Genomic DNA, 21,357 nt, shown 5'->3' on the forward strand with positions numbered 1-21,357 from the left:
ATTTCAGTTTTTAAATTCTACAGATTTTATCTCAGAACATATCTATACAGTTCATCTCTGTCTTATGCACTGGTTTTGTCAGCTTTGTTATTTTAACAAACTACTTGAGATGATCAACTTAAAAAGAGAAAAAAAATTATTTTGATTCATAATTGTAGAGGTTCCAGTTCATGGCCACTTGGCCCTGTTGCGTTTGGGCCTGTGATGAGGTAGCATAGCATGGTGGGGACTGTGTCATGGAGAAAGCAGCTTACCTCACAGTGGCTGGGAAGCAAAGAGAAAAGAGAGAAAGCTAGAGAGAGGACCTATAGTCCCCCTTTGAAGACATGCCCTCAGTGACCTAAAACCTCCCACTATGCCCTAGCTGTTAAAGGTTTCTGCTACCTTCCAGTAGCACCTAGCTGAGGACCAATTCTTTAAATACATGAACCGAGCTGCCAGGCCTTTTCTAAGCTCATTCTTGGATAGTGACAACAATGTCCAGATTTGACTCTTTAACCTCATTAAATTTCATCTTCTGTTAATATCTTTTTTAGAATTATTATCTTTAAGAAACAGAGCTAATTATGTTTTTATCTGTTAATTCATCTTTGAATAAAATCTAAACTCTGTGGCTTAGAATGTAAGGCCTTTTAAAATGTTTTTTTTTAAATTCTAATTTGTTATATATGACAGCAGCCTTGTTTAATTTTCCTAAACTATCATGTTGGCTCATTCCCAGTACTTTCTAGTTGTTTTTTATGCATTTTGATATTCTTAAAATGACTTGTCTCAAATTAGGAGCTTGTTTTTTATTAATGTGTTACTGACACATTGGAACTTTTACCTGATGTTCATGTCTCATACAAATATTTAATTCATAGTTTGAGATTGAACTCTGTTTTTAAAACTACTTTGAGCTGGGTGCAATGGCACAGGCCTATAATCCCAGTTAAGGCAGAAGGATTACAAATTTGAGGCTAGCCTCAATAATTTAGTGAGGCTCTCAGCAACTTAGTGACACTGTCTCAAAATAAAAAAATATAAAGGGCTGGGGATGTGGCTCAGTGATAAGCACCCCATGTTCAATCCTTAGTACCCCATCCCCTAAAAAAAATTGTGTGTGTGTGTGTGTGTGTGTGTGTGTGTGTGTGAAGAGAGAGAGAGAGAGGAACTACTTTTTCTTTTTAGTACTAGGGATTGAAACCAGAGTTGCTTTACCACTAAGCCATATTCCAGCCCTTTTTTAAATTTTGTTTTTTATTTTGAGACAAGATCTTCCTAAGTTGCTTGCTAAGTTTTTGCAGCTGGCTTCAAACTTGTGATCCTCCTATCTCAGCCTCCTGAGACCCTGGGACTACATACCTGTACCTCTACTCTAGTCGAACTGCTATGACTGTTATTTGCCTGATTTGCCTAGGAAAGATTTGGTTTTTGATTGTTTTCCTAGTGTAATTTGTTAATATCATTACCTTTCATTCTTAAAAATATTTGGATGACAAATTGTATGAATTATATCTTTAGGGCTCTGTAGAACACTACAGAGTTTACAGTTTACAGTTACAGCAGGAGTTTCTGCCCTAATGCAATCCAGAACCTTGAGCTCTGGACTATATATGTATGTGTGTATGTGTGTGTGTATATATATATATATATATAAATATATTTTATATATATATATATACACACTATATATGTATATGTATGTATATATAATATATTTGTATTTTAGAAATTAAAGTGAAAAGCCATGCTTAGTAATTTTCTTTAAAAATTACGATGTTTTAAAGTTGGAGGACTTAAATTTTCTGGTATCAATGGTGTTTTAATAGAAGTCAGAAGTTGTATAATGGCCTTCTAGTATAAATTTAAACAAAATATTTTATTTCTTGACTCAAAATGATCTTTCCTCTACAAATTTTAACTTTAAAAAAAATACAAGTTTGTACTTTAGACTCTTTTTTAAAGATATTTGTGGTACAGCTAGATGAGATAATGACCTGTGTATCACCTTTAATTGACAGGCATGTTATGTTTATATAACTTTGTGAGTGGCCTAAGGATATGAAAATACAGTTCAGCTTATAATTTTCTTATTTTCCAAAGGACTTTGACTTTCTGGAAAATTATGTTGAACTTTCTTTATTTCTTACTCATTTTTTTAATATCTGAAGAAGTATAAATACAAATATTTTTAAAAAGAATAATAAAAGATATTTAAAATAATATATTAAGGTAGAATGAATACAATAAAAATAGAATTAGAAAAATATAGCCTGGAAGTTAGGTATGGAATTATACACACATTTGCTGTTGGTTTCCTATTACTGCTTTCTGATGATATAGTTCAGTCATTTCAGTGTCCTTGACTTCTGGAATATGTGAATGAGTAAGTGTGTTTTAGGAACAGGAAGGATATTGGGAATCAGGCAGATAAGGAAAAAGAAGGTGGGAAAGAGAGAAAAACTTAAAAGTAAATATAAATTATTTTAAGCCACATAATATTAAAGATACATTAGATAATATTAGAAATACGAAAAGGATGTACTTAGCCCATTGTTATTTAAAAAATACTCTTTAGACATTTCTACTACTTTTATTAATAATGTATATGATTATTTGTTAATCTTTATGCTTTGTATTGCACTCTGTTCATTTCTTGCTATTTGGTATTTCATGAAATTAGAAAACAAAGAGCCATTATGTTTTGTAATCGAAGACTTAAAAGTTAACATTTTTCTTCTGTAGATAATGCATAACTGAATTGTCTTCTATGTTCTTTTTTCAGTGTCATCATTTTTAGATAATTTAAAGTAAAGCATATTTTTTATTTATTATAGAAAATTTTAAGTGGAATTGTATGACTCCCCCATCATCCAGCTTAAACAATAGCAATATTCTATGTGTTTTGTAAAATAGAGGATATTGTATTCATAGAAGATCAATAATGTTCTTTTGTTTTTCCTTAGGTGGTGCTTTGTAAATTTCATTCAGTGTTTCTGTCTCAGAAAGGGCAGGTTTATACCTGTGGTCATGGTCCTGGAGGGCGTTTAGGCCATGGAGATGAACAGACTTGCTTGGTAATTGAAATGTCATTATGCAGTTCAGGTAGCTTCAGTAAAACTTTGACAAATTGGAAGTTTCAGTTAACTCAATTTCCACCCCCCCCCCAACCACACTGGGAAAATAATATACCAATTGATAATAAGTTCTAAATAAACCAGTATTATCATCTTACATAAAATGAAGATAACAATTCCTGTATTCATGGAGCTATTGTGAAACTTAAAAGAAATACTAATGGATGAAAAAATAATAATGACTAGAAGCAATAAATTATCTCCTCCCAAACAGAAGTTATCATTAATCTTTCTCTCCTTCTTAAAGCATCCTTTGATAGATAATAAATATACTAATAGTCCTCTTAAAAAAAATTCCTAAAAATAACTGAGTGAGCTAATTTTTTGATAGGTAGTAAGTTTCTTCCAATTAGCACCAAGTTTCAGTAGCAAAAAATAAAATTTTGTGATTATAAAATGAAAACTTTTCAACTGTCAGTATTTTATTAGAAATATAAAATAAATAAAACCTATTCTGTTCCGGATAGTGTTTTACGTTAGTCTGCCTTCATAGTTCAACCCTGGTAATAATCATAAAGCTTATTTAGATACTCTTCTGATTCGATATTTGCTATATTTCCTTTGATACTTTTGTTTTATATCTAAATACTTAAGTTAAACATTGTATACTAGGAACTAACTGATTAAAAATTTGATTAAGATCAAATAGCTAGTGAGTTGCAGAAGATTTGAACCCAGTGCAGATAAAACTCTGAAGGAGCATGATACTGTATGGTTGGTTACTCACTGAAGGGAAGCATTGATTCTTTTATTTTGTTTTTTTCTTTATATAATTCCATTGATTACTTCCCTTTATTCATACGAAACAAATCTGTACTTTGTATTTGGTAAGAACTTAGAAATAATTTATTGAATTGAATTATTTTTTTGAAATTTCTTGTTCAGCTTATGTATTTTGCTCATAAACCAATGACCATATAATTTTAAATTAATCTGCCCGTTGCTGAAATTTAAAGTTTACTTATGTTAGATACAGTCATGTCAGTTATAACATTTTGGATAAAGTATCATCAGATTCTTTTGTATTTTCATATAAATGGTTTAAATAATAAAATTTATTTTATAGGTTCCCAGGCTTGTGGAAGGACTGAGTGGTCATAATTGTTCCCAAGTGGCAGCTGCTAATGATCACACTGTTGTATTAACTGAAGATGGATGTGTTTATACATTTGGTCTAAATATTTTTCATCAATTAGGAATTGTTCCTCCACCTTCCAGTTGTAATGTACCCAGACAGGTAAACTTCTCTTTTTTAAACAATAAGGTGACATTTGCTTTTTTGCTATAAAACCTACATGGACATTAAGGTGTAATGTATTGACAGAGCAACTTTTTTTTTTTTTTTTTTAAATTTTACTTATTTAACTTCATCTTCAGTGTTGTATGTGTATCCTGTTAAGGAGAAATTGAGTAGTGCTGGTATGTGTATGTTTGTGCATGTGTGTGTGTGTGTATATTCTCCCATCAAAAAGAAATTAAGCATTATGCAAACCTGCATTTGTTTGGAACAAGAAAGAAAGCACTAGGGAAATCAAGCACTTGATAGATTAGCTACCAAACTATAGATTCAACCTTTAAGTATTCATAAGCAGAGGATGAACTAGATTTTGGGCTTATTTGTTCATTTTTGTTCCTTGTGAGGTTTTTTTTTTTTTTTTGGTGTGTGTGTTAGTATTGGGAATTGAACCCAGCCTCTCACATATTAGGCATGTGCTCTGCCCAGTGAGCTACACCCTCATCCCTAGATTTTTTAGGTTTGAAACTTCAAACAATTTTTAGGTCTTCTTTAAGAAAAGAAGAGGAAATTTATCAGTACAACTTGGGCCTGTACAAGCGAGGCACTAAATAACCTAATTTACCAGCTATATTAAATCTGATCACATATGTCACAACTGGTAAGTTGATGTTATGAAATGTGGGTCCATAACCCACCATGTTTTGTTCCACTTTTCCAATTCTGTCTGTACAACCGTTGCCAGAAGATGCCCTTTCCTCACTTTTAACAACCTGGCATATAGAATTGGGACTAGTGCTCTAAATTAATATTAGAATCATCACCTATAACAAGTGTGTTTTCAGCTCATACAATTTTGCATTTTAATGTTAAAATTCTTCAGCAATTTTCTTGATTTAAAATTCCTACTACACATACATGTTTTATTAAGTATTTGAATCCAACACCTTCCTATTCTGAATTAATAAGAATTATTTCAAAATATTTGGGAGTAGTCTTCAATTTTTCTCTAACTGGGATCTGTGGATATTTAATCATTTCATAGACTTCTCTAGGAATGGCAAATAAATTTTACTCCCATTTTTCTTATTGTATATCACTTGGAGCTGTGAGTTGATACACATGTGGAGTATTCTCAACTGGGAGCAGTTTTGATTCCTGAGGCTGTTTGGCAGTGTCTGGAGACTTTTAGTTATTAGAACAAGAGTGTGGCTGGGTGTGGTGGTGCACGCCTGTAATCCCAGCAGCTGGGGAGACTGAGGCAGGAGGATCGAGAGTTCAAAGCCAGCCTCAGCAAAAGCAAGGTCCTACGCAACTCAGTGAGATCCTGTCTCTTAAAAAAAAAAAAGGGGGGGGTTGGTTCACCACTTGAGTGCTCCAGAGTTTAATCCCTGGTCCCTCCACCAAAAAAAAAAAAAAAAAAAGGAGTGTATGTACATAAACTATACACACTAGTGAGTGGAGTCTGGGGATGCTTCTAACCATCTTATAGTACACTAGATGATTCCTCTTAACAAGGAATCATCTGGCCCAAAATGTCAGTAGTGCCACTGTTGAAAATGACTCTGTAAATGTCAAATTAAAAAGTACCATTCTTTTTGCTAATGCCTATTTGCATATTGCTTATTAGAAAAAAATAAATAGGCAAAAGTTTAATGATTTGGTTTTTAAACCATGTCATTTTTTTTTTGTGTTAAATCTGCTTAGTGAAAGTGCTGCATGAGAATATCTTGTGTTCTGGGAAAGGTTTGGGTCTCAGTACAAGTGCTAAGATCTATTAGCAGTAATTGCCATTAGCACTTGTGAGGGTGATAGCAGCAAGTATGCCATGTATATTTGCTAACCTGGTCTACTGGGTCTTTGAAAAAATTGTAGTAGATCATAGATATATATAAAATGCAGTCTTATTTGTCTTTTTGAACAGATGCAGGCAAAATATCTTAAGGGAAGGACTATCATTGGTGTAGCAGCAGGCAGATTTCATACAGTGCTGTGGACTAGAGAAGCTGTTTATACCATGGGACTAAATGGTGGACAACTAGGTAAGAAATATTTCTTGACAATTACTAAAAAATCAGTGGGGGCTTAAAACAGATAATTTATGATTTGTTTATTTGTATAATTTTTTTAGGATGTTTACTAGATCCCAATGGAGAAAAGTATGTAACTGTTCCTCGTCAAGTCTCTGCCCTTCATCATAAGGATATCACTCTGTCTTTGGTTGCTGCAAGTGATGGAGCTACAGTCTGTGTTACTACCAGGGGAGATATTTACCTACTTGCAGACTATCAGTGCAAAAAGCTGGCGTCTAAGTATGTGTAGAAGAAACAAATCTTTAAGTTTCATATTAACTGTTCCAGCAAGTATGGAATGTCCACTTTATATTGTGCTCTGTAAATGTTAAGTGAAAAATTGAGAGGAAAGTCAGGAAGTTTTGCCTTTGATGATCTTTGTATTTTGACAAGGATCCAGTGACTATATGTAAAATATTTTTGTAAGTTGTAAAACAATATTTATAAGTTATATTTAACATGTTTAAATATGACTTATAATTTTTTTTCTTTTTTAATGCATCTGGTGCACAGAACTAGATTAATGATAATTCTTGGCTTGTGCTACTATTATCATTGGTTTATCTGTAGCCTTTTATATCTTATTAATTTATATATTTTTAAAAAATAATTAATGTATACCATAAATCTTTTATCCATGCTCAGTGTTTTATCTAATTGATATATATTTTATTATTTGTATTTGTAACTTGTTATGTTTTAGTAATAAGCAGTAAACTAGCAGTCGGTTAGAAAACAAAAAGTTAAAATAGAGAATCACAATGTTTTTAGCAAGGATACTTTTTCCAGTTGGAGTTTTCTTTAGTTTATAAACCACACTCATAATGTTTTACCTGTGATTTTTTTTTTTTCCATTTTGAATGATGGAAGGAGCAACTGCTTAAAAATAACTGTGAAGTAATGTAAATGCAGAATCCTGTACTTACATATTTCAGTCTCTTGTAGTTGATTAATGCATATCTGATTTGGTAGCATTGTGCTGCTGCTTGTATTCATTGTGTCATTCCAAAGTATACAACTCTTATGGAAAATATTTTTCAGACTAATATTTTATTAATTTAGATAATATTTTATTATATTGTACAATTATAGAAAGAAATACAAGTACAGAATTAATTTTTGCACCAATGCAACAGATTCTTGGGAAAATATAGTTCAACTAATGGAAGCAGTTGTGGGCAAGAATTCTAGAGAACCATCTAAGTTTTAAGGCAATTAGGGACTTAAATTTAAATGCAACAAAATATACTTTGTTCATGTAAAGAGGTGGTAACTTAAACAGATACCATACTTGAAATTAACTCATGATCAGAAAATGCCAAGCATCAGTTTGTCATAATTTATCTTCTCTATATAATAATTAGAAAGTTACTTTTGACATTAATTGTAGGTCATAGTTCATTAATAGAAACATGAAAAAATGAACAGATGTGTTTCTTTAAATTGACTAGGTTGTTTTATTCCTGCCATGAGGTGATATAAGTTAGTATTTTTAGTTAACATTTATAAAATTGCCCTTGTACCATTAAATTACATACATATATCCAAGTTTTCACTAGGACAGTTCTTTTGTTGTAGATTATTAGGACATAGTAATTTTGGAAATATTTTTTTTAATGCAGGTAAACTGTTTGAAAGGGAAAATAGTCATTGGGATAGCAGAAGGTAGTTTTCACAATGATGCTGTGCACATCAGATATACAGATATAGTGAAGTGTGTGGCAAATGTATAAATTTTTAATTAGCAATAGTGATGAGTTCCTATTTTAAGATTGACCATATTTAAAATTAATCATGTCTCATTTTGAACTTTTTTGGTTTTTGCAGAGCTGGGGATTAAATTTAGAGCCTTGAACATGCTAGATAAGTACTGTACCACTGAACCATATCCCCAGCCACTAATTTTGAATTTTACATATTTTTCTATTCAAATGGTTATACGTATAGGAGATTGTAGCCTTACTTAAACTCTAAATGAATGTATGCATTAGCAAGTGGGGTTTAGGTATTGAATGTGTATGTGAGTAGAGGCTTTGAGAGGGAAGAACTTGCCTTACGAAAGTCAACCACCAACTTAAAGAAAGGAGAGACTGGTGATTCCAGAGACCAGATCATTTTACTTCATCTTTCATAATAATTGCCTATTAGTTATTATCTGATTAGTTATATCTTTAAAGTTAATCATGTTTACTTTAGAGAATATATTAATTGAGGAATTTTTTTCTTTTCCATCCAGACAACTAAACTTGAAAAAGGTTCTTGTGTCTGGGGGTTGTATGGAATATAAGGTTGATCCTGAACATTTGAAAGAAAATGGGGGTCAAAAAATCTGCATTCTTGCAATGGATGGAGCTGGAAGGGTGAGTGTATTTATGTAACAGCTCATTTGACAGGCATAGGAGATCTAACAGTGTGAGAATGTTTTACCATTTCTGTGATGATTTCTGTTGACTTTCTTACTTATTTTTGACATCTGATACTATGTAATATAAGCTAGTATTTCAGAGGAAGTATGACAACATTTAATCTAATGTTCACAGTATTACAGTGTCAAACTATAAATTAAAATTCCATTTATTGTTCTTAAAATGAACATAAAGAATTTTGATGAATTGTTAGGTATGCATACTGAGTATTGATAAGTGGTGTCGGATTGCATAGCTAAGGGATGTCATGTAACTACTCTTAAAAAGTAAAGACTCAGCAGCCAATATTGCAAATTTGGTGCATAATTGGAAAATTTTCCCTCAGATTTAGTGTTATACAAATGTTCACATTATATAAATGCACAGATTATAACTATTCACATTATGTATGTAAAAGCTAGTATATTTTCAGATCATTATATATGAAGAATCTTACCCCTTAGTTTTAATTTTACTTCCCTGTACAAATATAGCTGTACATTTATCTAATAAGATGGTTAATTTGAAATATATTTTCAATTTGTATGTTTAAATGTATACTTAAATATGCATTGATATTTGTATACCATATATAATATTTTAAATTTATAATAAAACTTAGAAGTGTTTAAATTAAAAATTACATTTAAAAAGAAATGCATTGGTAACACTGAAAAAATTATAGACTTTGGCCAAAAAATTCATAGTTTTCTGTCTTTTTTGCTTATGAAGTAAAAAATAGGAATGTTTTCTGTCTAAAAAGTGCTGTAAAATTAGACATTTTGGAAATTGAAGAATTAATCATAAATCTCTATGTCTGGTTCATTATTGGTATAAATTACTGTCATTGATAATTCTATAGATTTTTCATGAAAGTAACATGTATGATCTTGGTGGTTACTGTTTGTGCTTTAGTTTTTAAAATTTGATGATGAGGGAATTAGTCTCAAAAATCAGCAGTTTTAATTTTTCAAATGAAAGCATACATGGAATGCCAGTATAGAAACAGATACAAGAGTTGCTTCCCTGCATAAAGCTGGATTAGGAAACCTAATAAACTACCTTTCCTTATTCTCTCTGTCTCTTAGCGATTGTCCCAGATTCACTTCTCAGGACCACTGGGTTTTGCCAGGACCATTTGAAACGATTGAACTCTTTGATGATTTTTTTCTCTCTCGAGATTGTGTTTTAGTTACTTGTCTGAGTTAAGCACACATCTACTTTTTTTTTTTTTTTTTTTGAGAGTTTACTTTGGATTTTCATAGGGTGATTTTCAATCTTGCAAATAGATAGCTATAGTAAACCTGAAATTCAGGTTTTAAGATTTTGTTTTTCTATAGCATTGTACCAAATCTATTTGTCCCCAATAAGTAATACTGAAAATTCTTTCTTTCTTTTTTTTTTTTTTTTTGGTGGTTCTGAGGATTGAACCCAGAGTCTTGTACATGTGAGGCAAGTACTCTACCAATTGAGCTATATTCTCAACCCCAAATTATTTCTTATTAAGAGGAGTGTCTTTGAAGTAATTTTTAATGCTTCATGTTTGCTTAATGTATTTTCCTGAAAGTTCTTTCAAATCAGCTTGATTTTTGTAGTATTTATTCTGTAGAAAAATGAGCATTAAAACATACTATTTAGAGCTTTTATTTTGACAATATTGTTCCTTGACTTCAGATTTTACTTGTTCAGCTGCTGTGTTGCTTTATATTCTGATGTGATTTGGTTTTATTTTAGGTATTTTGCTGGAGATCAGTCAATAGTTCTCTGAAGCAGTGTCGATGGGCCTATCCACGCCAGGTCTTCATTTCTGATATTGCTTTAAATAGAAATGAAATTCTGTTTGTCACACAGGATGGGGAAGGATTTAGAGGGAAATGGTTTGAAGAAAAAAGAAAGAGTTCTGAAAAGAAAGGTTAGTTCACGTATGTGGACAGCACATTAAAGTCCCTTTCAGTTAACTTAACAATATTATTAGGTTTTACCTTTAGTCATTTATGCAATATCTTTGTGATTTGTTTCTTAATGCTTGTCTCCTATTGGACTGTAAGTTCAGTGATGACAAGGGGGCACATTCCACTGTACCTTTAGCATTTGTCCTATTTCCTGGAACATTGTAGTTCCTCATTAAGTCATCTGTTGAATGAATAATTTAGTTATTAAATGCTAAAAATATATGTAATAAACATTTTAATTTTGGATAATTTATTATTTTTTGTATTTTATTTATTTATAGATTATTCAAATCTGGTAACATTTAAAGTATATTTACTGTGTGCTAGAGACAGGGAGAAGTTTTTTTGTTGTTGTTATCAGGGATTGTACCCAGTGGGCTTAAACACTGAGCCACATCCCCAGCCCTTTTTGTATTTCATTTTGAGACAAGGCCTCACTAAGTTGCTTAGGGCCTCGCTAAATTGCTGAGACTGACTTTGAACTTGCAATGCTCCTGGCTTCAGCCTCCTGAGCAACTGGGATTACAGGTGTGTGGAACTGATCCTGGCCAGAGAAGTTTTCATGATGTGAAAATATGAATCCCTGTTCTCAGGGACTCCTAAGTTTATATGTACATGGTTCTGAGATTGATGCTCATAGGCACGTAAGTTTCTTAAGAACCTAGAAATTGGTGGTGGGGGAACAAGTGTTAGAGAAAGACTAGTAGAGCTTCCCTAAGACAGAAATAGAGGGAATTTGAGAGAGTAACTAGAACACAGGTTTCACTTGTAAATACTGAAAATTCTTAGAATTGTGTCTTAGGCAATGTTTAGTAATTGAATTCATGGTCTCATGATCCCATGTCTGGTTTTTAGTTTTAGTAAATGGTTATTTTCAACACCCCATATTCTCTGTCTGGCACATCTAATGAGTTACTGAATTTTGTTTCTTCTATCTCAGATGCTTTTGAAATCTTTTTACTTTTCTGTACATCAATTGCTACCAACTCAGTCTATATCATTTATTCATTTTTTGGAATGTAAAGTAATACAGATTCTTTATTCTTGTGTACTTTAAAAATTCTTCACAGTTTAGCTAGAGTCATTTCTTCATATGCAGATTTCATGACTCTTGTGGAAGCACTATATAGTTTGCTTTCATAGTTTTGATTTGACCTGTAATGGTACATTCTTGTTTAATGTCTTTCTAGATTGTGTACTTACTGAGGGTAGGGATGTTTCTTTCTTGATCACTAAAGTATCCCTACAGGTCGACACATGATCACTGTATTACAGTAGTACAGTATAGTCATTTAGGTATTTGCTGAATAAATGCAAGAAAAAGAAAAAAGAAAGGAAATAAGTAGGCAGATTATGAAGACAGTAAGTTTATATAGTTTAAATGTAGGTTGAAGAGTTTTAAAAACTAAAATATTACATTAGCCTTTTAGAAAGAATTTTGGTTACAATATGAAGGGTGTTTTTGCACAAAGAAATGAAATCATGACCAATTAAGAATTGATTCACTAAAAATTCTCTGTAATACAACAAATATTTAATGTAAAATGTTGTGTTGAAGAGGGTATGTAATGCTTCAAAATAATAAATATAAAAGATATTCCATATTTTTTCCAATTGTTTTTCTATTCCTTTTACTCCTAAATCATTTTAATAATTCCTGTAAAGCTTTGATTAATTGTAGCATATTATTTTTTTTTGGCAGACGTTTTATCAAACCTACATAATCCCTCATCAGATGGGTCTTATGCTTCTGATACAAATAGTGTGTATGAAAGAATTCGACTTGAGAAACTTTCTTTTGCTCATAGAGCTGTTAGTGTCAGCACAGACCCAAGTGGATGCAACTTTGCAATCCTGCAGTCAGATCCTAAAACAAGGTATACTTGTAATTATTAAATTTCATTTTTAGAAGGAATGATGACTGGGTTTTCTTTTGTTTTCAGTAGTTCCTAGTACACATTTGAGTGCTGTTGCCAAGTCCTGTAGAGACCTTAAGACAAACATGTTACCAGGATAATCCAAAGGTGGAATTTGTTAATACTAGATAGGAATGATTAGTGTTCCCTTTAGTTTGTAACCTAATGCCTATTGAAAATATTGAAGATATATATACATGCACATGTATAATTTGTTTTTAGTACTTTATGCTGTGTTCTTGAATTCTCAAATTCTGAGAAATGTATTATAAATATTTCTTAGCAGTTTGTGAAAATCTCTGACCCTTGCATATGATGAGAATTGACAAAAAGAAGAGGTGGAGTAGAAACATCTATAGCATAGAATCCCACTGCAAATTTCCTACATCACATTAATAGACAGATAGGTTAAGATAAGAACCAAGGGTGTTGTTGAACAAAGAAGTAGTCTTGGCAGTAGGGTGACCATCCATTCTGGTTTGCTCAGGTCTGTCCTAGTTTTAGCAGTGAAAGTCTCATCTCCTGGGAAACCCTTCAGTCAAATCAGGAAAGTTAAAGGGTAAATTGGGAATGTGTGATTACATTGATGTAGTTCTGAAAGAACCAGTATTACAAATTGTTTGTGTATCTTAATATTTATTTTGACTTGAGTGTGTAACATATTTTTTGATTTGGGACTTAAAGTGTTCACTCAGTCCTTGGTTTGTGTTTCTTCACTTGTAAAATAAGATATTTGAAAGAGGAAAAATTGAGAAAATACTCTTTACTCATTTTTGAATGTTTTTAGTTATGTTTAGTAATTTAAAAACTTTATGTGAAACATCCATTTGAATTTACATTGCGTAGCATTTCATTGTAGCAACAGGGAATATTGCTTTCAAAGGAAAACTTAATTCTTGTTGTTTTAGTATGAGAGAAAAATACAAATAGAAAAAGGAACAGAAAGAATTAAGATTGATACAATTTCTAAGACTTTGTGATATTTTTATATTTGAGGACTTCCAAATTAAGAAAAAGTCTAAATAAATAAAATTTTCTAAGTTTAATAAATAACGTCATTTGATTTTCAAAGGAATCAACCAGGGATGCTTTTTTCTCCCAATTTTCTTTAAAGTAAAAATTATTTTTGTTCTACTTCTAGCCTTTATGAAATTCCAGCTGTGTGCTCATCATCCTTTTCTGAAGAATTTGGCAAACTGTTGAGGGAAGCAGATGAAATGGACAACATTCACGATGTAACATTTCAAGTTGGCAACAGAATCTTTCCTGCACATAAATATATTTTGGCAGTGCGTTCTGACTTTTTTCAGAAATTGTTTCTTTCAGATGGTACCACTTCAGAATTTTCAGATATTTACCAGAAAGATGAAGATTCTGCAGGATGCCCTCTCTTTGTGATAGAGAAAGTTCATCCTGAGTTGTTTGAGTACCTTTTACAATTCATATATACAGAAACTTGTGACTTTTTAACTCATGGCTTCAAACCACGAATACCCTTAAACAAAAAACCAGAAGAATATCAGGGTACTCTGAGTTCTCATATGAATAAAATGAATTGCCATGAAGATGATAATCAGAAGACAGCATTTGAAGTTTATAAAAGTAATCAAGCTCATAGAATTAGTGAAAGGCAGAAGAGCAAACCTAAATCTAAAAAAGGAAAAAGTGCCGGGGAAGATGATCCTGTAAGAATGTTGCAAAATGTTGCAAAGAAATTTGGCCTCAGTAATCTGAGTAGTAGGTATGACTCCTTAATATCTGTCTTGGACCTGAATTCTCCTGTTTAAATATTTTTACCTTTTCTTTTTTTGTTTTCTTATCCCCACTGCTCCCACTCCTTTTTTGGGAGAGGTTCATTGATGTGTTCTGTTTTCTGGTAGAGACATCTGTGGGGGACTCCCTGGTTTGGACATTAAAGGGTAGGAAGGCTATTAGAGGATTTCTGCCCATTGTGGTATGGCTCTCTAATAGGGATCTACAGTGACAAGCAATGTGGTGTGCTAGAAAGATCTTGGGAATTAGAAAGACTCATGAAATTATGCTCCTTAGTCTACTATTACTGGATTGCTGGCTGGGGCATATTTAATAGTTTGCTTGTAACTCATGTTCTCAATATATAGTAGGGATAATATTCACCTCATGTTATTGGCAAAGTTTTGTTGTATAGCATATGTAAAGTGCCTGAAACAGTATCTGTCACATTATAAATCAGATTCTTTGTTATTCTCTATTTTAAGACCTTTTTGTTACTTGCAAAAGAATAACATTAATTGAGGATTGTGAGAAGGGGAGGAGTGTATATAATATTTCTCTTTAACAATGCTGAAGGACTTTGTGCTATATCTTTGATTTGCTATTTTCAATAATGATATTGAATATATTTTTAATTCTAATTAAAATCAAAGAAAAATTAATTATTATTAAATATTATAATGGGGTTTGTTAGATACTTTTCTAAATGATGATATGATTATGTTCAGATATGAACTAAATTGTTTGATTTTTGTATGTTTGTCTTTTAATCTTGGTAGTGGAGTGTATCCACTTGTTGATTTTTTTTCTTTTCTTGATAGGTTAGATGAAGTCAGATTTGAAAATGAAAAAATTAATGTTATTGCTAAGAAAACTGGTAATAAACTGAAACTGAATCAGAAAAAATGGTAAGTTAGATAATGAAGATAAACTTTCATGTCTGGATTTTGGTGTACAAATGTAGAAATCAAAGATCTTAGGTATATATCCTCTTACCTTTTCTAGTCTTCATTTTTGGAAATTTTAGAGAGCTATTGAGTTAATGGATAAAACATTAACTGCTCAATAAGACATTGAAGGAGTTCACTCTTTCTGATGTGAATTTAGAAATTTTTTTTTCTTGCTTGAATTTTATATCTTATTGTTAGTAGTATTTGATTTAGTCCTAAAAACCAAATTGCATATTTCCATCATTATGATGACTATTTCCTTTAGTATACTTTTTTCCATGAATAAATATGCTACTCTAAGTATATTTATTATGTAAAGTTTCATTTTAAGTATTTGTAGGTGAAAAGTTTTGGAGAAAAAGAAACTGTGTAGGTGTCCAGACTCTGCTTGGCACAAAATAGGTACAAGTAATTGAATTAAAGAACTTTAAACATGGAGTTGCTTTAACTCTTGTTAATACTTTACATGGAAATAAAAAAGTAAAACCAGGAGAAAGTCTTTTTTGAATATTTATTTGTGCTCAGTTTTCTTTTCAAATGTTATCTTTTTATTAAGACTTAATTGTTTTCCCTGAGGTGGAGGGAGATGAAGTACGTTATTTATATGTATATCCATAAGATTTTTATTCTCTGCCACCTTTATCTAAAACAAAATATAAAGTTAAGTCAAATCCTTTGATATATTTTATTTGCTTAATAATGTAAAGAAATCACTCTTGCTTCAATAAACATTTTTTTTTTTTTTTCTTTTGGTACCAGGGTTTGAACTTAGGGGCACTCAACTGCTGAGCCACATCCCCAGCCCTATTTTGTATTTTATTAGAGACAGAGTCTCACTGAGTTGTTTTGTGCCTTGCTTTTTGCTGAGGCTGGCTTTAACTCGAAATTCTCCTGTCTCCGCCTCCCGAGCTGCTGGGATTATAGGTGTGTGCCACACCCAGCTTCAATAAACATTTTTATTTTTATTTTGCAGTTCATTTCTGTGTGATGTGACCATGAAATCAGTGGATGGAAAGGAATTTCCTTGTCATAAATGTGTTCTTTGTGCTAGACTTGGTAGGTATATTTTTTGTTAACTGCTGATTTATTTGTTTTAGTCTTGTTTCACTATTCTAATTACATCAAACTTTTTCCCTTTCAGAATATTTTCATAGTATGCTGAGCAGCTCGTGGATTGAGGTAAGACTTAAATAGAAAGCACCTAGGCAAATAACTAAAATTCTTTACACTTAGAAGTTAGAATTGATGATAAAAGGCTTTTGAAATCAAAATAGTCTTGTTTTTATCTAGAAATGTGTTAGGAATGCTAGTGTGTTCCTTATTTTCTGAAATTTTCTTTGTTCATTTTTTGTTATTTTAATATTGAATGTAATTTTAGCTTTGTGTTTTATAGATTTATTTTTTGCTTTTAATGTGATTTCTTATCCAGAGTTTTTCATATCAAATAACTCAAGTTAGAATATAGTCGTACTTTATTTTAAACTTTACAATAATGTTTAAAATTAATTGTTTTCCTTTATTTTATCTTAATTTACCTAGGCTTCCAGTTGTGCAGCTCTGGAAATGGCAATACATTCTGACATACTGAAGATTATTTTGGACTACCTCTATACTGATGAAGCTGTGGTGATAACAGGTACTTTTAGAAAATTTTAGATTGTGTATAATAAAATAATGATAAAATAAACATGAGACTTAATTTTGACACTACTTTAAATAAGCTGTCATTAGAGGCTTAATTTAAAATAAGCAGTAGGATGATTACTAACAGTGAAAGTACAGAAAGAGTTTTCAATATCCCTTGAACTCTTTGAGACTTGTATGTAATATTGAGTGGTGTGCCGCAGTCTGGCTGGGCACAAAATCACGAGCCACCACACAGCTTGTAGATTCAAACAGCAACTCTTTATTCCCGAACTCACACCAGCCCTCTACAATCACGTTCTGGGGAAATCCACGTTCTCTGCCCAAATCCACCCCCACTGGGCTTCTGTCTCCCAAAAAATACTGTCTGAATCCCGTGAGAATTCAAGGGGAACTCAGGCAGCAGGATATGCCCTGTTCCCAGCAGGAATAACCTTAAACCTGGAACCACCCTAAACCCGGATAGTCCTAAACCTGATAGTCCTAAACCGGGAACACCCTAAACCCGGATCTGCCCTGGTCCTTGAGCAAGGTCACCTTAGATGCAATGTCACTGCAAAATGTCCTATTTCCAAGAGTCCTTCCACTAAGCAACATGGGGTACGCTGGCAAGGAAGTTGTCATACCTACTTGGCTAATGGCTCCCAGCAGTGGTGTATGGATTGAGGTCAAGACTTAAATAGAAAACACCTAGGCTTTCTATTATATTTAGCAGTTCCATTTTCAGCTACTCTACAATTGAGATGAATGGAGAACAGGGAATATAGTTTTGTCAAATTCCTTACTTAAGTTGTTTCTTGCCTATTTCCCCCCTTGTAATAACACACCAGAAGTGAAAGAAGTAGATGAAGAATTGAGCCAAAATTTATGAAGAGACTACATTTATATGCTTTGTCAGGCAAGACACCATATTTTAGTTGTACAACATCAGGTTTCTTTAGTTGTTGGAGTGGTATTGAGTGTTCTGTGATATTATTTTACCATTGTTTTTTAGCCTTAGCTGTATATTAAGGATAAAAAATTTAAAGTTTCTGCCTTTATTTTTAAGACACCTACAATCTAATGTAAAAAACGACTACATAAGAAAACAAGTATAACTAAACAGAGTAACCCTCTAAAAAATGGGTACATTTTTGAGAAACTAGCGTCTAAATATATGTGGGGAAATCTGAACAGTGTTTGTAAAGGAGGTAGTATTTAACTGAGAACAAATTTTCTAAAGATTTGTGTACTTTAAGAGGATAGTGGAAACATTGGTACTTTTCCTCTATTTCTGTCATTTTTTAAAAAAAATTATTATATACCATAAAGTTTATTCTTCTAAAGTGTATGATTAAATGGTTTTTAGTATATTTCAAAATGGTATAGCTCAGCATTTTCTAATTCTAGTGCATTTTCCTTACTCTAATAAAGAAACCTTTTACCCAGTAAGCAAATACTTTCCACTCATCCACCTTCTGGTCCCTGGTAATGACTAATATACTTTTTTTCTTTCTCTATGCCTTTTCTGCACATTGCATAAAAATAAAATGAAACATTATGTGCCCTTTTGTGTTTAACTTCTCTTACTTAGCATTATGTTTTCAATTATTATGTTATAGCATATACTAGCACATCATATTTTCTATTGCCAAATAATATCCTTTTTGTAGATATACCACATTTTATTTATTCATTCATCAGTTGATGGACATTTGAGATATTTTCACTTTTTAGCTATAAGGAATTATTTTTGTGGGCTTGTGTTTTTGTTGTTTTTAAGCCATATACCTAGAAGTTAAAGCGCTGGGTCATATAGTAACTCTTAAGTTAGTTTTTAGGAACTGCTGAACTTTAAAAAGGGACTGTTTTAACTTTCTTACTGGCAGTGCACATTAAAGTTCCATTTTCTCCACATCCTTCCGATACTCTTTAATGTTTGTTTTCTTGTAACTTCTAGTGGGTGTAAAGTAGTATAACATTGTGATTTTGTTTTGCATTTCTCCAGTGATGTTGAACATCTTTTCATGTGTTTTATGACCAAATGTGTATCATCTTTGAAAAATGTTTAAAAATTTGGGTCATTTTTATTTCAATTAGTTGGGGTTTTTTTTTTTTTTTTTTTTTTTTTTTTTTGGTGCCAGGGATTAAACCCAGGGGCACTTAACCACTGAGTCACATCCCAACCCTTTTTACTTTTTATTTGGAGACAGGCTCTCACTTAGATGCCTAGGGACTCACTAAGTTGCTGAGGCTGGTTTTGAACTTGTGATCCTACTGCCTTAGCCTCCCGAGTTGCTGGGATTATAGACTTGCGCCACTGTGCCTTGCTTGTTTTTTATTATGTTGTAAAAGTTCTTAAATACCCTGGGTACAAGTCGATTATCATATGTATATATTTTTCTTGTTCTCTGGGTTATATTTTCATTTTCTTTATAGAGTCTTTTAAAATATAAAAGTTTTAGTTTTGTTGAAGTCCAGATTACCTATTTTTACTTGCTGCTCATGCTTTTGTTGTCATATTGAGAATCCATTGTCAAAGCTGAGGTCATGACAATTACTTCCTGTATTTTCCTCTTAAGAGGAAATCATGTCGCTCACATTAGAGTCTTTGATTAATTTTGCTTAATTATTCCCCCAGCTGTATTGAGGTATAATTCACAAATATGAATTGTGTATATTCAGATATACAAGGTAATGTTTTGACATATGTATTACTTGTGAAATGATTATCATAATAAAACTAATTAATATATGTATCACCTTAAATAGTTAATTGTTTTTTTTGGTGGGGGCAAGAATGCTTAAGATCTCTCTTGGCAAATTTCAAGTGTACAACACGTTATTATTAACAAACTTGTCACCTAGCAGACCAATAAGTCTCTAGAACTTACTTGTTTGTAGTACAATGTGCAATGTTCTGCATTTCTCCCATCCCTGGCCCTAGGTAACCACTTTTGTAATTGAGTTAGTTATTTTTTTTGTGTTGTGGGTTAAGGGTCCAACTTCCTTCTTTTACATGTGTTTATCTAGTTGCTGTAGTATCATCTGTTAAACAGGTTTTTATTTCCCCATTGAATTGTTTTGGCACTTTCCTCAAAAATCAGTTGATTGTAAATGTAAGATTTTATTTCTTGTTTCTCAGTTCTGTTCCATTGATATATTTGTGTCTTTTGGCCAGTGCCACACTGTCTAAATAACCATTGCTGTGTAATAAGTTTTGAAGGTGAGAAATGTGAGTCCTCCTCCTTTATTCTGTTTCAAGATGTTTTGGATCCTGACATTTTCATATGAATTTTAGGATTAGTTTGTCAATTTCTGCAAAATAGGTAGCTGTGGTTTTAATAGTGATGGTGATGAATGTGTAAATCAGTTTGAAGATTCTTACCATCTACCATGGTTGTCTTTCCATTTTTTGTCTTTAATTTTTGTCAGTGATTTTTAAGATAGCTTTCAATGTACAAGCCTTGTTTTTCCTTTATTAAAATTATCCCCAAGTATTCTTTTTCCTGCTACTTTTAAATTGAAATGATTTCAAATTTTCATTTTTGGATTGTTCTTTGCTACTGCTTAAGATAGCAATTGGATTCTTTCACTAGTTCTGTTAGTTTTAAGTGGATTTCTTAGGATTTCCTTTATACAATATCATGTTATCTGCAAATAGAGATGGTTTTACTTCTTCCTTTATAATCTGGATGCCTTTTGTTTCTTTTTCCTGCCTATCGACTCTGACTATAAGAACTTCTTTTACAGTGTTGTGTGGAGTCTATCCTTGTGTTGTTCCTAATCTTAGGAGGAAAGAATTGAGTCAATATTAGTTAGTTAGTTGTAGGATTTTTTATTTTTATTTTTTTTGGTAATTGTTTATCAAGTTGGGGAAGATTTTTCTATTCCTGGTTTGAGTGTTTTTATCATGAAAGGGAATCAGTCTTCATTAAATGCTTTTCTGTATCTCTTGAGATGATTTAAATCACTTTTTCTGTCCTTTAGTTCCATTTTTGTTCATTATATTGGTTGATTTTTATATGTAGAATCTTTCATTCTGGGAATATTCTACACTTGATCTTAGCCAAAAGGCCGAGAAGCGATAATCATTCTGGGAATATTCTACTTAATCATGTGTAATTCTTTTTTATGTTACTGGATTCAGTTTAGTATTTTTTGTATCTATAATCATAAAATGGATATTAGTCTTAGTTTTCCTGTAATGTTTCTGTTTGGCTTTAGTATCAGGACATTGTTGACATCATTGAATGAGATGGAATTTGTTCTAACATACTTTTGAAGAATTTGGGGACAATTGGTGTTAAACATTTGGCCAAATTTGTCAATGA

At 32.0% G+C, this 21,357-nt stretch overlaps 1 protein-coding gene across 3 annotated transcripts in view; it reads left to right on the top strand.

Annotated features, from left to right (window-relative positions):
• Positions 1–21,357, top strand: part of Ibtk (inhibitor of Bruton tyrosine kinase) — an 81,293-nt gene that overhangs the window by 14,255 nt on the left and 45,681 nt on the right. For all 3 annotated transcript variants that reach the window (XM_071613242.1, XM_027928274.2, XM_071613241.1), the window contains exons 5-16: positions 2,949–3,059; positions 4,186–4,356; positions 6,278–6,395; positions 6,485–6,665; positions 8,662–8,785; positions 10,565–10,742; positions 12,485–12,659; positions 13,840–14,439; positions 15,272–15,358; positions 16,374–16,456; positions 16,542–16,579; positions 16,940–17,036. In XM_071613242.1, coding sequence (XP_071469343.1) covers positions 2,949–3,059; positions 4,186–4,356; positions 6,278–6,395; positions 6,485–6,665; positions 8,662–8,785; positions 10,565–10,742; positions 12,485–12,659; positions 13,840–14,439; positions 15,272–15,358; positions 16,374–16,456; positions 16,542–16,579; positions 16,940–17,036 — 1,963 coding nt within the window. The remainder of the gene's footprint in view (positions 1–2,948; positions 3,060–4,185; positions 4,357–6,277; positions 6,396–6,484; positions 6,666–8,661; positions 8,786–10,564; positions 10,743–12,484; positions 12,660–13,839; positions 14,440–15,271; positions 15,359–16,373; positions 16,457–16,541; positions 16,580–16,939; positions 17,037–21,357) is intronic.

The sequence above is a fragment of the Marmota flaviventris genome, chromosome 6, assembly GCF_047511675.1.
Source record: "Marmota flaviventris isolate mMarFla1 chromosome 6, mMarFla1.hap1, whole genome shotgun sequence".
Taxonomy (NCBI): Eukaryota; Metazoa; Chordata; class Mammalia; order Rodentia; family Sciuridae; genus Marmota; species Marmota flaviventris.